Below are 25,322 nucleotides of genomic sequence, written 5' to 3'. Positions count from 1 at the left end.
ACTATTTGTGATTAAGTCATTTGTTCTTTATCCATTTCAACTTTTCTTTCATTTCCTTGTAAAGAAAACATTAATAAAGGAAAAACCCTAAAAAATTCGGTTCTCTTTATTCATGGACTTGAGGTTACTATCCTTAGCATTGTTATGGAGTCATGGACTTAGAGCTAATACCTTGACCTTTGCTTTGGGAGATTGTGATTTGAGACCTTGGGGTTCATATGATACCTTTGACCTTGGACTTCTCTGTGAAGACTTGAGTTGGTTATCCTGGTTTCATCTGATACATGGATCATTATTTTCTTATTTGGCTTGCTTGAGACCTAATCCAAAGGAGGGAATTCTTGCTTGAGTTGTATCATAAAGTTTGCTATCTCTTGGTTAGATCTTTCATCCCTAGATTTTACTCTATGCTCTAGGATAGTCTCTTCTTCTCCTCCATTTCTTTAATTTTCAAATCTTCTCTCTCTTTTCAAAAATCTTCTTGTTTTCTAACTTGTACCATTTTCTTAACAAACCTTGACTTTTTGTCAAGTGGTTTTCAAAATCTTTTTCCTAATAAATGTCAATCCATCTTAAGCATACTTAGACCAATTTTTAAAAGACTAAAAAGGCCTAACTCGTTCAAACCATTTTGTGCCCTTTGTGCCCTTTTTCTTTTTTTTAACTTTTTCTCAAGGGATTAGACATTAGTCATTTCCATAGTTGAGTTATAATTCTCCTATCTCCGTAGTATTGATGATAATTTTTTTCCATCTGTGGAAGGTAGTGACATACTTGTTGATCCTTATCTAAGTTGGATCCCTTCTCATGATGATGCAAAGTTCTCGTACTTGTGGATGACTAGCTGAGTATTCCCCTTAAAATGACAAAATGTCTTTTTCCATAAAAATGAATCAAAACAAATTCCTTTTATTATTTTTACCATGAACTACGAGGTTTTGATCCTCCATTGCACTTTGTTAGTACGTAGGTATGAGACTTCAAGAATCTTGGCAAACACAAAATAAAATAAAAGCATTTCTTTCCCCATCTCTCCAATCTTTTACAAACAACACCTTTTTTCAAACTAAAATGTACATATTTTCAAAGAGGTTCCCATGGAGTACCATGGAGTTTTAGGGTGCTAATACCTTCCCTTTTCATAACCAATCCCCGTACCCTTATCTCTTTTTATCAGTTTTATTTTTAAACTTCGTCGGGTTTTGTTCGTAATTTCCCCCCTTTCCTTTGGAAACAATAAAAGCACGGTGACGACTCTTGCTTTATGAGTTATGTTAATCAATAATTTAATCTCAACATTTTTACCGCTACGATTAGGTCTAAAGATAATTTCTATTTATGGACACCACAAGAAACTACTTGCTCTTCCACATGCTTAATGTCCAAGAAAGATGAAGTTAAGTTGTGGCACCAGAAGCTTGGACATCTGAATTTTTCAAAGCTATGAAAAAGACTATGCAGGAAGAAGCTATTAGAGGTATACCAAACCTCATAATTGAGGAGGGTAAATTTTATGGTGAGTGTCAAATTGGGAAGCAAACCAAGATGTCACACCCGAAGTTGCAACATCAGACTACTTCCAAAATTTTAGAACTTCTTCATATGGAGTTAATGTGGCTTATGCAAGTTGAAAGTATTGGTGGAAAGAGGTACGTCTATGTGGTTGTTGATGATTTTTTAAGGTTTATTTGGGTGAATTTTATCAAAGAAAAATCATACACTTTTGAGGTATTCAAAGACCTTTGTCAACGTCTTCAAAGAGAGAAGGAAAGTGTGATTGTTAGAATCAGAAGTGACCATGGCAAGGAGTATGAAAATGCAAAAAAAATTGAATTTTGTTCTTCTGAAGGTATTGGTCATGAGTTCTCATCTCCCATCACTCCTCGGTAAAATGGAGTTGTTGAATGCAAGAATAGAACATTACAAGAATCAACTAGATTCATGCTTCAAGCAAAAAATCTTCCTTATCATTTTTGGGCTAAAGCAATGAACATTGCTTGCTATATCCACAATCGTGTTACTCTAAGAGTTGGTACTTCATCTAATCTCTATGAATTATGGAAAGGAAGGAAACCTATTGTTAAATATTTTCATGTGTTTGGGAGTAAATTCTACATTCTAGCTGATCGTGAATAGAGGAGAAAAATGGATCCCAAAAGTGATGAAGGGATATTTCTTGGTCACTCTACAAACAACAGAGCTTACAAGGTATTTAACTCCATAACCAAAGTCATGATGGAATCTATTAATGTTGTGGTTTATGATTCAATTATTGTGAGAGGGACTGATGTCGATGAAGATGTTGGAACATCGTCTCAGCAGACAAATGCTTCAGAAAATGTGGAAGATATTGAGTCCAATATTGAGCCAGCAAAGACTGAATATGATAACCCTCAAGCCAACAAAGGTCCCTCTATCAGAATTCAGAAAGACCATCCAAAGGAACTTATCATTGTAAATCTTAATGAAGGGATCACCACTAGATCGAAAGATGTGATATCCAATGCTTGCTTTGTCTCAAAGTTTGAACCTAAAAATGTGAAGGAGGCCTTGACTGATGAATTCTAGATCAATTCTATGCAAGAAGACCTAGGGAAGTTCAAAAGGAATAAAGTGTGGGACCTAGTTCCTAGGCCCGAAGGGATGAAATTTATTGACACAAAATGGATCTATAAGAACAAATCTGATGAAAATGGAATCGTGACCAGAAACAAGACTAGGCTTGTTGCTGAAGGATACACTCAAATTGAAGGGGTTAATTTTGATGAGATTTTGGCACCTGTTGCTTGTCTTGAATCCATAAGATTGCTCTTAGGAGTGTCATGCATGTTGAAATTCAAGTTATTCCAGATGGATGTCAAAAGTGCCTTCCTGAATGGGTACTTAAATAAAGAAGTATATGTTGAACAACCTAAGGGAATCATATACCCTAGCTTTCCAGATCATGTTTTCAAACTGAAGAAAACTCTATATAGTTTAAAGCAAGTACCTAGGGCTTGGTGTAACACCCTTCTAAAATACCCCAAATATTTAATTAAAACAACATATAAAACTCAGAGTAATTATGCAGTTAAGGGTGTCACACACAAACACTGCACCCCATTCACCAATATAACGGTCATGCTCTTTTATTAATTCAAAACATAAGCATTTGCATAAAACGCAGCGGATAGAAATCTCATCAATCATGTAAAACATTACATGTAACATAGTTCATAATCAACAATAAAACATTTAAAACAAGTTAAAACATCCCATCCCGATGTTACATCTATCAGAGCACGACCCACTAAGGAGACTACACTAGACTCCAAGCATTAGCTTCTACTCAACTCATTGCTCGTTACCTGAAAAATAGTTGTAAGGGTGAGTTCCTCAATCGATATAATAAGCATTATAAATTATCATGTCATGTTAAGTAAATAACACATTTCATCACCCAAATAAGATTACACATTCAGCAACGGCAATATCAACTCAATCATACTCATACTCAATATCAACACAACCACACGTATAATATTGGAATACATCCATTCATATTATACGCCATACATACATTATGCAATGAGACTCCACACATGCGGTACCGACTATTCTTGAACATATAGTTCAAGCTCACCGATCAAATCCAGATACGGCTACTAAGCTCACTAGTCCCACTCATTTGAGATCTAATGACTCACTCACTAATTCCTCACCATGGGAATTAGCTACAGCCCCGAAGGCTATGCTATGCACACTAATCACCTAGCATGCAAACATCAACAACAAATCCAAAATGATTCACTCACTAATTCCTCACCATGGGAATTAGCTACAGCCCCACAGGCTATGCTATGCACGCTAATCATCTAGCAATGCAACATCAACAACAATTCACAATGGACATATGCTCACACTCTAAGCCATACAACAGTCCATTCACAAATACATGCATAATATATACATTCACAGCATTATGCATATCATCATACATCATCAACACATGTATCAACACATCATATCATGTCAAATAATTAAACACAGTATTAGCACACTCTACTAATACCTATACTGCTCAAAACAGCGGGAAATCATCCCTACTATATCACACACCGATATAGACAACCACCAATTAGGCACACAACATTTTAATTAACACTTTTTCCACTCTGCAACAGCGTTAACCGGTTAACGCCCTGGGTTAACCGGTTAACGCAGGCAAAACACGCTTACTGCCCAAAACTTAACAGTGTTAACCGGTTAACGCCCTGGGTTAACCGGTTAACGCAGGCAAAACAGCACTAACTCTCAATTCGTAACAGTGTTAACCGGTTAACACCCTGGGTTAACCGGTTAACGCAGACAAAACAGCAGTTCCTGCGCTAACACAAAGCAGAATGCAGAATTCTCCGCATTTTCCGCCGTTGGAGGATTTCCGGACCTCCGATTCCAATTCCGTAAAAAGCTATACGTTAGGGAAATTACAACGCACTCAATTACAGGTTCAATTTCAGTTTTCACACAACATATCCATCACAATTTTCAGCATTCGACAATCCCAATTAGGGTCAAATCAACGGTTTATCACTACCCATTACATGCTAACCCATAATACCCATTAAACGACGATAAACCCCCCTTACCTGAGTTAATCCGGCAATCTCTAATCTCCAAGCTTTTCTCTTCTCCAACCCTCTTCCTCTTGCTCTGCCTCTTGCCCTTTTCCTCTTTCAGTCGCTTCTCTGAGTTTCACGTGAAAACCTTATTTTCCAAAATGAAACTCTTTTTCCTTATTCCAACTTATATATTTTCCAAATTATATTATTATTCCAATAATAATAATAATTCAATAATTCCAAAATAATAATAATAATAATAATCCAATTATCTAATTAAATTAATAATTATATTATTAACTTAATTTAAATAATTATCATATTATTATCGGGGTGTTACAACTCTCCCCCACTAAAAGAGTTTTCGTCCTCGAAAACATACCTCAAGCGAACAACTCTGGGTAAGACTCCTTCATCTTACTCTCCAGTTCCCAAGTCACATTGCCACCTGCTGGTCCTCCCCAAGCTACCTTCACCAAGGCAATCTCTTTACCCCGCAACTGCTTCAACTCTCGATCCTCAATCCTCATAGGTGATGTTTCAACAGTCAGGTTATCTCGCACCTGTACATCATCTATTTGGACTACATGCGACGGATCATGAATGTACCTCCTCAACTGAGACACATGAAAAACCTCATGCAAATTTGCAAGTGACGGCGGTAAAGCGACACGATAGGCTACCTCTCCTATCCTCTCCAAAATCTGATAAGGACCAATAAATCGAGGTGTCAACTTCTTCGACTTCAAAGCTCGACCAACACCAGTTATCGGAGTAACACGAAGAAACACATGATCTCCCTCTTGGAACTCAAGTGACTTCCTCCTCTTATCATGATAACTCTTCTGACGACTCTGAGCAATTCTCATCTTCTCCTGAATCATCTTAATCTTTTCCGTAGTCTGTTGAACAATCTCCGGTCCAACCACAACACTCTCACCGGACTCATACCAACATAACGGTGTCCGACATCTCCTACCATACAAAGCTTCAAACAGTGCCATACCAATGCTCGAATGAAAACTATTGTTGTAGGTAAACTCAATCAAAGGTAAATAACAATCCCAAGCACCTCCCTTTTCCAAAACACAAGCTCTCAAAAGATCCTCTAATGACTGAATCGTCCTCTCAGTCTGACCATCAGTCTGCGGATGATATGCAGAACTCAATCTCAGCTTAGTTCCCAAAGCCCTCTGCAAACCTTCCCAGAACTTCGATGTAAATCTAAGATCTCTGTCCGAAACAATACTCGACGGAATACCATGCAAACTTACAACCTTCTCAATATACAACTCAGCTAATCTCTCTAACGGATAATCCATTCTGATCGGAATGAAATGAGCCGACTTTGTCAATCTGTCAACAATCACCCAAATAGCTTCACAATTCTTACTTGTCCTCGGTAAACCAAAAACAAAATCCATACTGATACTATCCCACTTCCACTCTGGAATAGCCAACGGTTGCATAAGCCCAGACGGCTTCTGATGCTCAATCTTTGACTTCTGACAAGTCAAGCAGGAATAAACAAAACTCGCAATTTCTCTTTTCATTCCCGGCCACCAAAATAACTTTTTCAAATCATGATACATCTTCGTAGCTCCAGGATGAATACTCAGGCCACTACGATGTCCTTCCTCAAGAATACTCTTCTTAAGTTCGGTAATATCCGGAATACACACCCGATTACCGAATTTCAAAACACCATTCTCATCAACTCTGAATTCACCACCTTGACCTTGATTCACTAAAGTCAACTTATCAACCAAAAGCACATCGGATTTCTGACCCTTTCTAATCTCATCCAGAATACCACTTGTTAACTTCAACATTCCCAATTTAACAATATTGTGAGTACTCTCACACACCAAACTCAAGTCTCTAAACTGCTCAATCAAATCCAATTCCTTAACCATTAACATAGACATATGTAACGATTTCCGGCTCAGCGCATCAGCTACTACATTTGCTTTACCCGGATGGTAATTCAAACCAAAGTCATAATCCTTCAGAAATTCTAACCATCTCCTCTGTCTCATATTCAGCTCTTTCTGATCAAACAAATACTTTAAACTCTTATGGTCACTGAAAACTTCAAATCTTGAACCATACAAGTAATGCCTCCATAATTTCAGAACAAATACCACAGCTGCCAACTCTAAATCGTGTGTCGGGTAGTTCCTCTCATGAATCCTCAGTTGTCTCGAAGCATAAGCTATAACCTGCTTATTCTGCATCAACACACCACCCAAACCCAACAATGAAGCATCACAGTAGACCTCAAATGATTCCGACGGACTCGGTAATATCAGAATAGGAGCAGTAGTCAACCTTCTCTTTAACTCTTGGAAACCTTCTTCACATTTCGAGTCCCAAACAAACGCTTGCCCCTTTCTAGTCAACATCGTCAACGGTAACGCCAACTTAGAAAATCCCTCAATGAACTTCCTATAATAACCTGCAAGTCCAAGAAAACTCCTTATCTCAGAAACTGACTTCGGAGCTTCCCACTTAGATACCGCTTCTATCTTAGAAGGATCGACAGCAACACCACCTCTTGAAATCACATGACCAAGAAAACTAACCTCTTCTAACCAAAATTCACATTTAGAGAGTTTAGCAAATAACTTCTTTTCTCGTAGAACTTCTAAAACCACTCTCAAATGCTCAACATGCTCTTCTTCAGTCTTCGAATACACCAAAATATCATCAATAAACACCACAACAAACTTATCTAGGTACGGATGGAAAATCCTATTCATATACTCCATAAATACTCCAGGCGCATTAGTCACACCAAAAGGCATTACAGAATACTCATAATGTCCATACCTCGTCCTGAAAGCAGTCTTCTGAATATCCTCAGCTTTCACACGTATCTGATGATACCCAGATCTCAAATCTATCTTGCTGAATACACTCGCACCAACCAACTGATCCATCAAATCATCAATCCTCGGCAAAGGATACCGATTCTTGATCGTCACTTTATTCAGTTGCCTGTAGTCCACACACAACCTCATAGTACCTTCTTTCTTCTTAACCAACAACACTGGTGCACCCCACGGTGACACACTCGGACGAATAAATTTCTTATCCAACAGATCTTCCAACTGACTCTTCAATTCAGTTAACTCAACAGCAGACATACGGTACGGAGCCATCGATATCGGTCTAGTACCAGGTACCAAATCAATCGAGAACTCAACTTCACGCTCTGGCGGTAATTCATTCACTTCTTCTGGAAACACATCAGGAAAATCACACACCACGGCTAGATCGCCAATCACCAGTTTATCTTTAGCCTCCATAGTCGCTAACAGCATAAACAACTCCGCCCCATCTGCTACTTCCTCATTCACCTGCCTGGCTGATAGAAACAAACTCTTTCCTTCTTCAATCTCAGGAAATATCACAGTCTTGTCAAAACAGTTGATAGAAACTCGGTTAAACACCAACCAGTTCATTCCCAAGATAACATCAATCTGCACTAGTGGAAGACACACAAGGTCTATCCCAAAATCTCTACCAAAAATACTCAAAGGACAACTCAAGCAAACTGAAGTAGTAGTCACTGAACCCTTCGCAGGAGTATCAATCACCATACTACCAAGCATCTCGGATATCTCTAACTTAAGTTTCACAGCACAATCCAAAGATATAAAGGAATGAGTAGCACCGGTGTCAATAATAGCTACAAGAGGAAAGCCATTAATATAACACGTACCTCGGATCAAACGATCATCTGCAGAAGTCTCAAAACCCGATAAAGCAAAGACTTTGCCTCCTGACTGATTCTCTTTCTTCGGCTTAGGACACTGTGGACTGATATGCCCCAACTCTCCACAGTTGAAACAAGTTACAGTCTTCAACCGACACTCTGCAGCCAAATGACCGCCTTTTCCACACTTGAAACACTTCATCTCAGCACTAGTACACTCATGGACACGATGTCCAGCCCGACCACATCTATAACACTTAGCAGGGGCACTAGAGTCTCCCCCACTAGGCCTCTTCATCCCACTCTGCTTCTGAAAACCTTTGCCAGCTGCATACGGTTTTCCACGATCATTCTGATTCTTGCCTCTCCTATCAACCCTTTGCTGATAGCTCTCTGCTCTGGCTTTGGAATCCTGTTCAAAAATCCTGCAACAGTCAACCAAGTCAGAAAACACTCTGATCCGTTGGTATCCAATAGCCTGCTTGATCTCGGGACGTAACCCGTTCTCAAACTTCACACATTTCGAAAATTCTCCAGCAGCCTCATTATAGGGAGTGTAATACTTCGACAGCTCTGTGAACTTAGCAGCATACTCCGTAACAGACTTGTTACCCTGCTTCAACTCTAAGAACTCTATCTCTTTCTTTCCTCTGACATCTTCTGGAAAGTACTTCCTCAGGAATCTCTCTCTGAACACAGCCCAAGTGATTTCAGCATTCCCAGCAGTTTCCAACTCAGTGCGGGTAGCAACCCACCAATCATCAGCTTCCTCTGACAGCATATGCGTACCGAACCTGACCTTCTGGTTATCGGCACACTCAGTCACTCGGAAGATTCTCTCTATCTCCTTCAACCACTTCTGAGCGCCATCTGGATCGTATGCTCCCTTGAACATTGGAGGATTGTTCTTCTAGAACTCACTCAGTTGACGAGCAGCTCCCATTCCCACAACATTCGGATTTCCTCCAAGTACTCCAGCTAGCATACCCAGAGCCTCAGCAATCGCAGCATCATCTCTACCTCTTCCAGCCATCTCTATTCTGAAAACCCAAACAAACTAAAACAATGAGTACTGATAGGGTTACAAAACACCTATCCCGTACAGGGGAAACAGAATAATTACGACTCGACTCGACCGACTATGCTCTGATACCACTAATGTAACACCCTTCTAAAATACCCCAAATATTTAATTAAAACAACATATAAAACTCAGAGTAATTATGCAGTTAAGGGTGTCACACACAAACACTGCACCCCATTCACCAATATAACGGTCATGCTCTTTTATTAATTCAAAACATAAGCATTTGCATAAAACGCAGCGGATAGAAATCTCATCAATCATGTAAAACATTACATGTAACATAGTTCATAATCAACAATAAAACATTTAAAACAAGTTAAAACATCCCATCCCGATGTTACATCTATCAGAGCACGACCCACTAAGGAGACTACACTAGACTCCAAGCATTAGCTTCTACTCAACTCATTGCTCGTTACCTGAAAAATAGTTGTAAGGGTGAGTTCCTCAATCGATATAATAAGCATTATAAATTATCATGTCATGTTAAGTAAATAACACATTTCATCACCCAAATAAGATTACACATTCAGCAACGGCAATATCAACTCAATCATACTCATACTCAATATCAACACAACCACACGTATAATATTGGAATACATCCATTCATATTATACGCCATACATACATTATGCAATGAGACTCCACACATGCGGTACCGACTATTCTTGAACATATAGTTCAAGCTCACCGATCAAATCCAGATACGGCTACTAAGCTCACTAGTCCCACTCATTTGAGATCTAATGACTCACTCACTAATTCCTCACCATGGGAATTAGCTACAGCCCCGAAGGCTATGCTATGCACACTAATCACCTAGCATGCAAACATCAACAACAAATCCAAAATGATTCACTCACTAATTCCTCACCATGGGAATTAGCTACAGCCCCACAGGCTATGCTATGCACGCTAATCATCTAGCAATGCAACATCAACAACAATTCACAATGGACATATGCTCACACTCTAAGCCATACAACAGTCCATTCACAAATACATGCATAATATATACATTCACAGCATTATGCATATCATCATACATCATCAACACATGTATCAACACATCATATCATGTCAAATAATTAAACACAGTATTAGCACACTCTACTAATACCTATACTGCTCAAAACAGCGGGAAATCATCCCTACTATATCACACACCGATATAGACAACCACCAATTAGGCACACAACATTTTAATTAACACTTTTTCCACTCTGCAACAGCGTTAACCGGTTAACGCCCTGGGTTAACCGGTTAACGCAGGCAAAACACGCTTACTGCCCAAAACTTAACAGTGTTAACCGGTTAACGCCCTGGGTTAACCGGTTAACGCAGACAAAACATCACTAATTCTCAATTCGTAACAGTGTTAACCGGTTAACACCCTGGGTTAACCGGTTAACGCAGACAAAACAGCAGTTCCTGCGCTAACACAAAGCAGAATGCAGAATTCTCCGCATTTTCCGCCGTTGGAGGATTTCCGGACCTCCGATTCCAATTCCGTAAAAAGCTATACGTTAGGGAAATTACAACGCACTCAATTACAGGTTCAATTTCAGTTTTCACACAACATATCCATCACAATTTTCAGCATTCGACAATCCCAATTAGGGTCAAATCAACGGTTTATCACTACCCATTACATGCTAACCCATAATACCCATTAAACGACGATAAACCCCCCTTACCTGAGTTAATCCGGCAATCTCTAATCTCCAAGCTTTTCTCTTCTCCAACCCTCTTCCTCTTGCTCTGCCTCTTGCCCTTTTCCTCTTTCAGTCGCTTCTCTGAGTTTCACGTGAAAACCTTATTTTCCAAAATGAAACTCTTTTTCCTTATTCCAACTTATATATTTTCCAAATTATATTATTATTCCAATAATAATAATAATTCAATAATTCCAAAATAATAATAATAATAATAATCCAATTATCTAATTAAATTAATAATTATATTATTAACTTAATTTAAATAATTATCATATTATTATCGGGGTGTTACACTTGGTATGAAAGGTTAATGGAGTTTCTTGTCCATAATGGCTACAGGAAAGGGGGAATAGGCAAGACCTTGTTTGTTAAAGAAGAGCATGGTAAACTCATGATAGCCCAAAAATATGTTGATGACTTTGTGTTTGGAGGGATGTCGAACTAGATGGTTCAACATTTTGTCAAGAAAATGAAATATGAATTTGAGATGAGACTTGTTGGTGAATTAACCTATTTTCTTGGTCTTTAAGTTAAACAAATGGATGATACTATCTTCATTTCTCAAAGCAAGTATGTTAAGAATATAGTGAAGAAGTTTGGCCTAGAAAGTGCTAGTCACAAAAGGACACTTGCAACAACACACTTAAAACTAACTAAGGATGAAAAAGGTGTTGATGTGGATCAAAGTTTGTACAGGAGTATGATTGGTAGTCTTTTGTATCTTACAACTAGTAGACTAGACATCACTTTTAATGTAGGAGTATGTGTTATATATCAGGTTGAGCCTAAAATCAGTCACATTACTCAACTGAAGAGGATCTTGAAATACATTAATGGTACTAGTGATTATGGGATGTTGTATTCTCATAGTTCTAGTTCCATGCTTGTAGGGTATTGTGATGCAGACTAGGCAAGTAATGTAGATAATAGAAAAAGTACTTCTGGAGGATGCTTCTTCTTGGGAAATAATCTTATATCTTGGTTTAGCAAGAAGCAAAATTGTGTGTCATTGTCTACTGCTAAGGCTGACTATATTGCAACAATAATCAGTTGCTCTCAATTGATTTGGATGAAACAAATGCTAAAGGAATTAATGTCAAGCAGGATGTCATGACATTATATTATAACAATTTGAGTGCAATAAATATATCCAAGAATCCCATTCAACATAGGAGGACAAAGCATATTGACATTCGTTATCATTTTATTAGGGATCTTGTTGAGGATAAAATTGTTACTCTTGAGCATGTCACCACTGAGAAGAAACTAGCAGATATATTTACTAAAGCTTTGGATGAAAATCAGTTTGAGAAGTTAAGGGGAGAATTAGGAATTTGCATGCTTGAAATGTTATAACAATTACTGATGTGGAGGCGTGCAAACAATATTTTCTCTTCCTTCCATTTAGTGGTGCACGAAACTCCAGTTGATAGTAAGAAAGATGACTTTGATGATAAAAGTATGTCTGTTGAGGAGGAGAAAAATTTGTCTGAAGAAGAAGAAATTACTTGTGTGAATAAGGATAAGTCTACAAATATTGTAAATGTTGATGATCTAGATTTTGATGATGATCCTATTGGAAAGAGATTGGATTTGAGTATTGCTAAAAGATTAAGGAATAAAATATGGAAGGATTTTGCATCTGCAAGCAAGCCATATAAGGCTCCTAAGGAAGTGTTGATGTTGGATCTGCTAAAGGTTGGAGTAAGGTTGTGGCTCCTACTAAGAAAAGGAAGGAAGCACATTCAAGTGACTCTGATATGATTTCGAACATAATGTTCAAGACATCATGCCTCTAAAAAAAGCTTTAGGGAAAAATGTCCCTGCTAATGTGCCTGAAGTTCCCTTTGACAACATCTCTTTTCACTCTATTGAGAATGTTGAAAAATGGAAATTTGTGTAACAAAGAAGGTTGGTTTTGGAAATAGAACTTGGGAAGGTTTCCCTTGAATGTAAGAAGGTAATAAGTCTTATTGAGAATGAATGATTAATGAAGTGTGTTGTTGGGTTCGGTAAGTGTTATGAAATGCTAGTAAGGAGTTCATTGTGAACATTCCTATGGATTGTGACAATAAGAAGAGTAAGGAGTACATAAAGGTGTATGTGAGAGGTATATATGTGGAGTTTTATCCTGAGGTGATTAACATGTTTATGGGAAGGTGTGAGGATGAACAAGCTGAAGTAGAGGTAACTGATAACACTGTTTGCAAAGAACTCACTGCCAAACATGCGTCAGAATGGCCAAAAAAGGGAAAGTTATCAGCTAGCAAGTTGAGTGTGAATATGTTATGCTTCATAAGATAGGAGCTGCCAATTGGGTTCCTACAAATCATACCTCAACCATAGCTACAGGTTTGGGTAAATTCATTTACATTTTTGGAACCAAAACCAAGTTTGATTTTTGGGTCTTATGTCTTTGAGCAAACCCTGAAGCATGCTAGTACTTTTGCTGTGAAAAATCCTATTGATTTTCCCTCTCTAATTTATGGAATAATTCTGAATCAGCACCCTGGGATCTTGATCAATTCTGATGTAGCAAGTAAGAGGGAATATCATTTATCCTTGCATTATAGGTCATTTACAGGGACACATGTCCCAAACATTGTGATGACATCTGGTAAGATAACTTCCAGCTCAACCTCAAAGGATGGAATAATTGTTGAACTGAAAGATACCTGCAAGGCTCTGGCTGAAACCATCAAAACTTGCACTGAAAAGAAAATTAGACTAGAAAGATTGATCAAAGCTTTAACAAAGGAGGGTACTGATGGTAATGTGGCTGGTGATGTAGAAGAATACAATGAGGAGGATGCGAATGTTGATGTAGATGCTGCTACTGATGAAAAAACAAATTCCAGTTCTGACATCTGATATGTTTTGATTATTGCTTATATATTTGTTTTGTGGGTTATGCCCTGCATATTTGAGCGCTTTTAGTGCTTATGGTCTATAACATGATTTTTCGTATGCTCTACTACCTCTATTTTTCAGTTTTTATCTGCTACTTCTGAGGTTGTTTGTCAATTTTTTTGGCTAAAAGGGGGGAGTATTGTCATTTGGTATTTTGCTCTCTTTTTCCTATGCCTAGTTATGCCATTTGCCTCTTGAGGGGGAGTACTGTAATACCCCAAAATTTACCCTTCATTTTTCCTGGAAGCATACGCTTTACACCTCATACATGCATTCATTTTTAGGTCATTTAGCATTTGCATTTCATCATGGCAATCGGAATCGGATCCAAGAAGCTTGAACATCATCCAGGACACTTTGTGGGCTCTATTTAGATGATCAGTCAACACAAGGGAAAAACTTGAGTTACTTCCAACATGGGTCTATTCGTCAGTCAAAACATTAATCTTGAAGGAGCAAAGGTTTGTTCATGAGCTGTCATGCTCGCTAGGCGAAGCCCAAGTGTTTTGAAAAAAAAAACAAAATAAATAAATAAATAAATAAAAGAAAAAATCTTGGACTTGGACCTCTCTCATTTGAGCCCACAGGTCCATAAAAATCAGGTTATAAATTCAGAGTTTCAGTGAAACAAAATTCATTCTATTCCTATTACCCTGTCTGGGAAAAAGATAGTGAGAGAAGAACCCTGGGGAAAAAGATAGTGAGAGAAGAGCTATCAAAGTTCAAAGCAACCTCCAGGCAACTCTGAAAGTTTCATTTTGACTCACACACTTTCAGCTCAAGCAAACCCTAACATTGGTTTGTAAATCCAGCCGTGCCATTTGATTTCAACCGATCTCTCCAATCAGGTTTGCCCTTATTCCCATTACCTTTGTGCTTTGGAGTTGAATACTCTGAATGTTTGAGGTATGATGGATGAATTTCATTAGGTTTTTGCCCGCGGGTTCATAATTATGTATGAATGTATAAATAATGCCTTGAATGCTTAATCGTTTAATTTCTGAAGTGTATGCCACAGGGTTTGAGGTTTCTGAAACCATACTATTATCCATGAAAAACCATACTGTTTTGCTCTAATCTGACTTACGTTTGTCATAGCATGTTTTCTCCTAATCCTTATCTTGTTTCACTAACCCTTTTGTTGAGTTTTTGTGAAGGCTCACATGACTTTTGCAGGGATAGCTCGCTGGATATTCCACTTTGCTTGTGGGATACCATTTGGGAGATTTATTCTGATTGCCTTGTTGGCACATTTACTTTATACATGTTTGTTTTGTATGTGTTCGTATCCCCGCAGGTAGCGCGGTTCCTTCGTCAAGGACTGCCTTTTTGCATGAGCATCCCAAACCCTAACCCTTCATTGATTTTTCTTCTCCTAAACACACGTTTACTCCTTCTACTACAGGTGAGTAAGTCTCCAAAGGTCGAGCATCCGGTAGATTGCGTAGTAACGTCGTCCGCCCCAAAACATAATCCTTAACCCCGTAGTTAGCCGAACTACGGCTTGCTCTGATTCTCATTCCAGATGAGATACGTAGGCATAAGACGCGATGTCTTAGCGAGCACACATCGCCCCAACCCATAGGTCAGCCGAGCTACGAAGACTCTGATTCTCATATTCAGATGAGATACGTATACAGTGGATGCGACACCCGCGCGAGTCATTTTCATTTAACCCCTTTTTTAGTAAACAGCACAAGATAAACTCACACCCTTTAGACAAGAACTACAAAAGTGGATCCCGTAGAGTACTACGGATGCGTAGGGGTGCTAATACCTTCCCTTCGCATAACCGACTCCCGAACCCAAGATTTGGTTGCGAGACCTTGTCTTTTCCTTTCCTCTTTTCAGGTTTACATCGAGCGTTTCCTTTCCCTCCTTTGGGATAAATAACGCACGATGGCGACTCTTCTGTCATTTTTCTTTTGCCAGTTGTTTTTTCGCACACTGTATTTTTCAGGTTGCGACAGCTGGCGACTCTGCTGGGGACCCGGTTTCCCTAAGCGAGTCCCTCCTAGCTTTTGTAGTTTGTTTGTTTATTAGGTGTTCATGCTTTTGTATAGTTATTTACCTGCTTTACCTTATTGCATTGTGTACATATCATTGCTGTATCTGTTGGATGGCTATGGCTGCTTGGTGATCTTTGTGAGATGAGTTCTATACCCGAACTCGAGTGCACTTAGGATAGGAGAATGGCATAGTCTTGTCGACTTGTGTGGAGTTATTCCTTAGCAAGTTGACTTGCAAGCCCATTCACTTGGTGGAGGTTATGTTGAGATCAATAATGTCACACAAGTAAGTTGTGGTTAGACATTACTTTTTCCAATATAGACCTTAGAAGCCGAGGACCTAGTTTACCAAACCCATCTTGGCCTATTCGTAGGACGTAGTGCGAAAGTCGTTCAAGTGTAAGATTTGATACGATTGTTACGCGATACTACACTCATAAGAGTCTCTCTTGAGAATATTTTTGGAATACGAGTAGTCGTTCCTCCGATAATATCCGAAAGATGGGATTATGACTATGGGAACCTTTTGTAGAACATGTTTGGCAGGTTTAAACCTTAGTACACTCCTTTTGGGTGGTTCTTAACCTAAACTCCATGCTCGTGACTTGCAACAAACCCTTGATTCATGGTTGATCCGATCAGGTATCCTTAATATCAATGAAACTTGGGTGTTGATAAGGTGTAAACCATAATCCACCAAAATAGGTGGTTGATATTAAGGATAACATGATCCATCCCATGACCTTTGTTTGGTGTGCTCTTAATTTCTCTCCAGACAGTGCAACCTGACAGATGTTCAAGCAGATACAATGATCCTGATTCCCATGCCACTGCACTGCATTCACATCATTTTGCATCACATCATTTTGTATTCATAATCATTCACACATGTTTATCCATTTCTGTGGGGTTTATATCTTCTACTTGATTCTAGTCGGAATTTTCTTGGTTCTCATCAACGACTTAGTCTTTTTTTACATCGTTTATCTATTGAGAGACTGGAATCAAGGGGGTAGAATACCTTTGGAATTGATAAACATGTCATTGCATTTACATATTCATTAGCATGTCTTGCAGAACAGGTACCGCCACAGTGTTCTCAGTTTGTTTGGTGTTCCATTATCAGGATAGCTGACCCAGGTATTCACCGGTACGGTACCCGCAGAAACCAACAGAGAGTAATGGAGAGCCTATAGGCAGAGTTCGCCGAGATGAAAATCCGCATGAATCAATTCATGGATGTGGTTCAAGGGGTGGCTCAGGGACATCAAGAGCTCAGGCAGATGATACAGAGGAATCCCCCTGCTCAACCAGAGACGGTGAATGATCCTCCAGCTGGAGAGGCTAATGGACCCAATAGACCGGGGCCTATCCCAATCCTACATGTCACCTCCGGTCAACAACCCGTTCATGATGATCAGGACGATCAGTTCCCCCTGCTGCAGGAAGACTTTGGTATGGGTCATGGTGTGGACCCCATGTTTAGAAGATTGGAAGAGAGGTTGAAGGCAGTGGAAGGACAAAATCCTCTGGGAGTAGATGTTGCTGACTTGGGGCTGGTCCCAGGTGTGAGAGTGCCACCGAAATTCAAGGTCCCGATATTTGACAAATACAATGGCAACTCTTGCCCGAAGACCCATGTGCAAGCCTATTTCCGTAAAATGGTTGCATACTCCGATGACGAAAAGTTGCTTATGTACTTTTTCCAGGACAGCCTAGGTAGGGCATCCCTGGAATGGTATATGAGGCTGGACAGAGCCCACATCTGTCGCTGGAGGGATTTGGCTGAGGCTTTCGTGAAGCAGTATCAGTATAATGCAGACATGGCTTCGGACAGAACTCAACTTCAAAATCTGTCTCTTAAAAGCGATGAGTGCTTCAGAGAATACGCTCAACGCTGGAGAGAAACAGCTTCCCGTGTTCAACCTCATATGTTGGAGAAGGAAATGGCTAACATGTTCATGAACACTCTGCTAGGACCTTATTTGGAGCGCCCGGTGGGTTGCAATGCCTCCAATTTTGCTGATGTAGTGTCTATCGGAGAGAGGGTGGAGAATTACCTGAGGATATACAAGACCCAGAGTGGAGGTGAATCCTCATCAGGGGTGAAGAAGCCGTTCATTCAGGGACAGAAGAGGAGAGAAGGGGATGCAAGTGCCATATCTTCTTATTAGAACAGGGATAACCGGAGGAATAACTTTCAGAACTATCATCAGCAACCGTATGTTGCGGCTGTGACCATTCCAGCTGCAACACCACTACAACAACAACAACCACAACGTCAACCAGCTCAGTACCAACCACAACAATCGGGTAACAGACCCGCCTATCAACCGAGGCCAAGGACGATGGACCGGCGTTTCGACACTCTTCCAATGTCGTACGCTCAGTTGCTTTCTAGTCTTCAACAACTACAACTTGTGCAGTTGCGCACTCTGGCTCCTCCCGTTGGTAGGCTTCCGGTGGGTTATGACGCCAACGCTAGGTGTAGCTTCCACTCTGGGGCACCTGGCCACAATATTGAGAACTGCAAAGCTTTTAAGCACGTAGTTCAGGACCTCATTGATTCAAAGGCCGTTAACTTTGCACTAGCTCCTAATGTCGTCAACAATCCCATGCCCCAGCATGGTGGAGCCAACGTTAACATGGTTGAAGGAGAAGCCAAATTAGTCTCTGCGGTCAACAATGAAGATGGGGATAGTGATTGCGACATTGATAACTGGGTGCGTCCGAGGATCCCGGGTGAAGTTCTCAACAATTGGTCTTCTGAGGAGATTGTCCAAGCCACTTGTTTGGAGGAGTAAGTTTCTTTGTTTATTCATGCATATCCAAGTCTTACGTTCCGCCAGGGCGTAATGACTCATTGTAGGGCTCATCTATGTGACACTTGCATTTTTTATCATAAATAAAGGACGTCTTTTTGCATTCAAATATTTCGTTGCCTGTCTTTCTATTTTTGCAGTTTTTCAAAAAAGAAAAAATGGCAATGTTTTGTTTAGTTTCCACTTTTTTTTTCACACTCATAAGCACATACCATCACTCATGCAGATGCACATCACCGGATCCTATTGATAACGGTTCTGCTATGGCTTGCTTCGACTTTGAAAATCCAATCTTTCAAGTTGAAGAAGAGGGTGATGAAGACTGTGAACTCCCTGAAGAACTTACTAGGTTATTAAAACAAGAGGAAAGGGTCATTCAACCGCATCAAGAGTCTGTTGAAGTGATTAATCTCGGCACCGAGGACGCCAAGAGAGAAATCAAGATAGGGGCTGCTTTGGAAGACAATGTGAAGAAGGGGTTGATTGAATTGCTGCAAGAGTATGTTGACATATTCGCTTGGTCTTATCAGGACATGCCAGGGCTTGACACAGACATCGTGGTACATCGCTTGCCGCTCAAAGAAGGTTGTCCTCCGGTCAAGCAGAAGCTCAGAAGAACAAGACCAGAGATGGCTGTCAAGATAAAGGAAGAAGTGCAAAAACAGTTGGACGTAGGGTTTCTAGCAGTCACAAATTATCTGCCATGGGTTGCAAATATCATTCCGGTACCTAAGAAGGATGGAAAGGTACGGATGTGTGTTGACTACCGGGATCTGAACAGGGCTAGTCCTAAAAATGATTTCCCCTTACCTCACATTGAAGTTTTGGTGGATAACACGGCTCAGTTCTCGGTATTCTCCTTCATGGATGGCTTTTCTGGCTATAATCAAATTAAGATGGCACCAGAAGACATGGAGAAGACAACATTCATAACCCCATGGGGCACCTTCTGCTACAAGGTGATGCCGTTTGGTCTGAAAAATGCCGGAGCAACATATCAGCGAGCGATGGTAACTCTGTTCCATGATATGATTCATCATAAAATCGAGGTTTATGTTGATGATATGATTGCCAATTCTCAGACAGAAGAAGAACATTTGGTGAATTTGCAGAAACTGTTTGAGCGTTTGAGGAAATTCAAGCTGAGGCTTAATCCGAACAAGTGTACTTTTGGGGTGAGATCTGGAAAACTACTGGGTTTTGTTGTTAGCGGAAAAGGGATTGAGGTGGATCCGGCCAAAGTGAAAGCGATACAGGAAATGCTTGAGCCAAGAACAGAGAAACAAGTCCGTGGTTTCTTAGGGAGGTTGAACTACATTGCAAGGTTCATCTCTCACCTAACAGCCACGTGTGAGCCAATATTCAAATTGTTGAGAAAAGATCAGGCTATAAGGTGGAATGATGATTGTCAAAGGGCGTTCGAGAAGATAAAAGAGTATTTGCAGAATCCTCCTATCCTTGTGCCTCCGGTCCCAGGGAGACCGCTGATTATGTATTTGACAGTACTAGACAATTCCATGGGTTGTTCTCGGTCAACACGACGAGACAGGTAGGAAAGAGCATGCCATCTACTACCTGAGTAAGAAATTCACAGATTGCGAGTCGAGATACTCAATGCTTGAAAAAACATGTTGTGCACTTGCATGGGCTGCTAAGCGATTGAGACAATACATGCCGTCTCACACAACCTTACTGATCTCCAAAATGGATCCAGTTAAGTATATATTTGAGAAGCCAGCTCTCACCGAAAGAGTTGCTCGTTGGCAAATGGTACTGACAGAGTACGACATCCAGTATACTTCCCAGAAAGCCATCAAGGGGAGTATTCTGTCAGACTATCTTGCTCAACAGCCGGTTGAAGATTATGAGCCGATGAAGTTTGATTTTCCAGATGAAGACATCATGCTCCTCAAGATGAAAGACTGTGAAGAGCCAGTTGTTGAAGAGGGACCTGATCCAGACGAAAAGTGGACTTTAATGTTTGATGGGGCCGTCAACGCCAGAGGAAGTGGAATTGGTGCTGTCATTACAACTCCGAAAGGTGCCCACATGCCTTTCACCGCTCGTCTGACTTTCGAGTGCACCAATAATGAAGCTGAGTATGAAGCCTGTATCTTGGGTATTGAGCAAGCCATTGATTTAAGAATCAAGACTTTGGACATCTTCGGAGATTCAGCTCTGGTAATCAATCAAGTGAATGGTGATTGGAACACTCTCCAGCCTACTCTGGTCCCCTACAGAGATTACACGAGAAGACTGTTGACTTTCTTCACAATAGTAAAGCTGTACCATATACCTCGTGATGAGAACCAGATGGCAGATGCTCTTGCTACTCTATCCTCCATGATCAACGTGATCCGTTGGAACCATGCTCCCAAGATCGACGTGATGCGCCTTGATAGGGCCGCGTATGTGTTTGCTGCTGAACTGTTAGTTGATGACAAGCCCTGGTATCACGACATCAAGTGCTTTCTGAAGAATCAAGAGTACCCTGCAGGGGCATCCAACAATGATAGAAAGACTTTGAGAAGATTGGCATGCAGTTTCTTCTTGAACAAAGACGATGTTCTGTATAAGAGGAACTTCGACATGGTTTTGTTCAGATGCGTGGACATACACGAAGTAGACATGTTAATGCAGGAAGTTCATGAAGGCTCCTTCGGTACTCATGCCGGCGGACATGCAATGGCTAAGAAATTGTTGAGAGCGGGTTATTACTGGATGACCATGGAATCTGATTGTTTCAAATATGCTCGGAAGTGTCATAAATGCTAGATTTATGCTGATAAGGTACATGTGCCGCCAAATCCTTTGAATGTGATGTCTTCGCCGTGGCCTTTTGCTACGTGGGGCATCGATATGATTGGAAAGATTGAGCCGACCGCCTCCAATGGGCATCGCTTCATCCTTGTTGCCATCGACTATTTCACTAAGTGGGTTGAAGCAGCGTCATTTGCGAAGGTCACCAGACATGTGGTTGCCCGATTCATCAAGAAAGAAATCATTTGTCGCTATGGGATTCCCGAAAGAATCATTACTGATAATGGTTCTAATCTCAACAACAAAATGATGAAGGAGTTATGCCAGAACTTCAACATTTAGCATCACAATTCTTCCCCTTACCGCCCTAAGATGAACGGTGCCGTTGAAGCGGCAAATAAGAACATAAAGAAGATTGTGCAGAAGATGGTCGTTATGTACAGAGATTGGCATGAGATGCTACCCTTCTCCTTGCATGGGTACCGTACTTCGGTACGTACATCGACCGGGGCAACCCCTTAGTCCCTTGTGTATGGTATGGAAGTAGTCCTACCTGTTGAAGTGGAGATTCCTTCTCTAAGAGTCCTGTTGGATGTCAAGTTAGACGAAGCTGAATGGATTCGGACAAGCTTCAATGAGTTGAGTCTTATCGAAGAGAAGCAAATGGCAGCCATTTGTCATGGGCAGTTGTATCAAAGTCGGATGAAGAGAGCCTTTGATCAGAAAGTGTGTCCTCGATGCTTCCAGGTCGGAGATTTGGTGTTGAAAAGGATCCTTCCTCCTCAGACAGATCACAGGGGCAAGTGGACTCCTAACTATGATGGACCGTATATTGTCACCAAGGTTTTTGATGGTGGGGCCTTAATGCTTGCAACGATGGATGGTGAAAACTTCACTTCCCCGGTGAACTCAGACGTAGTTAAAAAATACTTTGCATGAAATAGACCCGCTGGACAATAAAAAGAGTAGTCCAGGCAAAAATGGGCATCCCGGCGAACCAAGAAAATGAAAAAGGTTCGGGCAAAAATTAGGGATTAAAAGTGAAAAGATTGTACACCCGGTAAGTTGAAAACCTGAAAAGGCAACTTAGGCAAAAATGGGTATCCCGGTGGATTGAAAACCCGAAAAGGGCGATCCAGGCAAAAGTTAGGGATTAAGCGAATGACTGCGTTCTGAGTAGTTCTGAATCTCATCTCGTGTCAATGACTGGAAACTTTTGAAGGATAGGAAACAGTCCAATCACTCTTTCAGAAAGCTGATCATCTGGAGGATCTTGAAGACGAGCAAGTCATAGCAGAATTGGAACCCAATAGAAATCCATTTCACATTGCCATTAGATTAATGTCTGTTTTTATCTGTTGTGCGATTACCTCTTTCCAGGGATTGCTTCCTGATGTAAATGCCTATTCAGAGGCCGTTCAATCAATAAAATCATGTTATTCAGTATATCTCTGTTTTCATTTTCATTTTTCTATTTTGTTTGCAAAAATGACGTCCGAATTTTTTGATAAACATTGAATCATGACACATAAGAGCTTTACAGGTACATGCTTAATAAACATTTAAAATTGTTGTAAATTTTAAGTGCTTTGGATCGTCTATTCAGAACAGGTACCCTCGGGGCATTTCCTTAAAATCCCCTGCAGATGATCGTGAATGTTTTCCACCAACAGACGAATTCGGTATCTTATCCCTACAGAGCTGATCAGAGCGTTGGATTCTTTAATCCCCAGCAGGTTCTCACCACTGCACCTCCCCCCAAGCAGTGGTTTCAGATTATACACTCCCTAGTAGGGTTGACATTGTCAGACTATATACCCCAGCGGAGTTGACAGTGCCAGACTGTATCTTCCCAGCAGAAGCGGTTGCTCCTCAGGGTTCGATGCCAGATTGATGATCTCGACACCAGATCCATGGTCTCTTTCCTTGAAGCAGAATCTCGGTACCGTATCGATGTTTGCTTCCCCTGCTGAGTGATCTCTTGCAGATCGTGGTTGCCAGAACCACTATTGCTTTCCCCAACAGCAGGTTTTCAGTGTCGTTCTCTCCCCAGTCAGAATCTCGGTATTTCGTCATTGCTATAACACCGTGTGGCGGGTCATTTCCCCACAGAATTCTTTGCGTCGTGCATCTCCAACAGCCTTGCCAGGGTCCAGAAGATGGTAATCATTTCCCCAGCAGATCCCCTTGCCTCGGCTTGGCATTCTACCCAGTATTTCGCATCCCTGCATGTAGAATCATATTGCATTGCATCCTCCCAAATCGCGTAGCATTTCCATTTTCATGGAGCATTACGCCGTTGAAAAATTCAAACATACGCATGTAAGCATAAAACATTCTTGGTATCCCGAGTGATAAGCCAGAAGTTGTTTCCAGTACTCAGACTGAAGATTGTTCATGACTTACCTTTGTTATCCCCATCAAGTGTCATTGGCCCATGCGCCGCCTCTATTATTGTTCCCTATTTCTGCCAATGCTGACAGGCATGAAGTTTTCGGTATTCAGACCGAAGTGGCGTTCAGGCCAGTTTTCCGATGTTCAGATCGAAGAAGTTTCCGACATTCAGGTCGATGCAACTTGTGGCATTCAGGCCAATTTTCCGATGTTCAGATCGAAGAAGTTTCCGACATTCAGGTTGATGCAACTTGTGGCATTCAGGCCAATTTTTCGATATTCAGATCGAAGAAGTTTCCGACGTTCAGGTCAACGCAACTTGTGGCATTCAGGCCAGCCTCTCGGTGTTCAGACCGATATTAATAATCTCATATCTCCCGATGTTCAGATCGAAGTCATTTCCAGTATTCAGACTGATGAGCGGCATTCAGGCCATGGTTATTTCTGTGTTACCATTTATTTTGGTATCCAGGTTAACATTCTTTTTCGGTATTCAGACTGACTCTCACCGTACCAGACAAATTCTTCTTTCAAGACCACCTCTTTGCCGATTCTGACAGGCATTGTTACTTCACTTCACTTCAGTGAAAATTTTCAGGCTTTTATTGTATTCAATCCCTTGATACCTCGAAAGCACGAAAGCCGCTGCTATCTTCTTTCCAGGTCTCCAGTTGATTGAATAGGGGCAGCTGTAATACCCCAAAATTTACCCTTCATTTTTCCTGGAAGCATACGCTTTACACCTCATGCATGCATTCATTTTTAGGTCATTTAGAATTTGCATTTCATCATGGCAATCGGAATCGGATCCAAGAAGCTTGAACATCATCCAGGACACTTTGTGGGTTCTATTTAGATGATCAGTCAACACAAGGGAAAGACTTGAGTTACTTCTAACAGGGGTCTATTCGTCAGTCAAAACGTTAATCTTGAAGGAGCAAAGGTTTGTTCATGAGCTGTCATGCCCGCTAGGCGAAGCCCACGTGTTTTGAAAAAAATAAAAAACAAAAAAAAATAAAAAAAATAAAAAAATAAATAAAAGAAAAAATCTTGGACTTGGACCTCTCTCATTTGAGCCCACAGGTCCATAAAAATCAGGTTATAAATTCAGAGTTTCAGTGAAACAAAATTCATTCTATTCCTATTACCCTGTCTGGGAAAAGATAGTGAGAGAAGAACCCTGAGGAAAAAGATAGTGAGAGAAGAGCTAACAGAGTTCAGAGCAACCTCCAGGCAACTCTGAAAGGTTCATTCTGACTCACACACTTTCAGCTCAAGCAAACCCTAACACTGGTTT

General features: G+C 40.5%; 1 protein-coding gene across 1 annotated transcript; it reads left to right on the top strand.

Moving 5' to 3' along the window:
* The first annotated feature begins 11,668 nt into the window (after positions 1-11,668).
* LOC127091693 (uncharacterized) lies at positions 11,669-12,486 on the top strand. The gene is made up of 2 exons (XM_051030382.1): positions 11,669-11,890; positions 12,181-12,486. Exons 1-2 carry the CDS (start codon positions 11,669-11,671, stop codon positions 12,484-12,486), a joined length of 528 nt encoding a protein of 175 aa, XP_050886339.1.
* The last annotated feature ends 12,836 nt before the right edge of the window (positions 12,487-25,322 follow it).

Source organism: Lathyrus oleraceus, chromosome 1 (assembly GCF_024323335.1).
Source record: "Lathyrus oleraceus cultivar Zhongwan6 chromosome 1, CAAS_Psat_ZW6_1.0, whole genome shotgun sequence".
Lineage (NCBI taxonomy): Eukaryota > Viridiplantae > Streptophyta > Magnoliopsida > Fabales > Fabaceae > Lathyrus > Lathyrus oleraceus.
The sequence above is the reverse complement of the archived record's forward strand: the minus strand, read 5'-3'. Positions and strand labels throughout refer to the sequence as shown.

Bases quoted from the DNA above. Each gene is read 5' to 3' on its own strand.
- LOC127091693 (XM_051030382.1), top strand. From the start codon at position 11,669: ATGGATGATACTATCTTCATTTCTCAAAGCAAGTATGTTAAGAATATA. The intron at 11,891-12,180 runs GTATGTGTTATA...AACAATAATCAG, and splicing joins ACATCACTTTTAATGTAGGA to TTGCTCTCAATTGATTTGGA.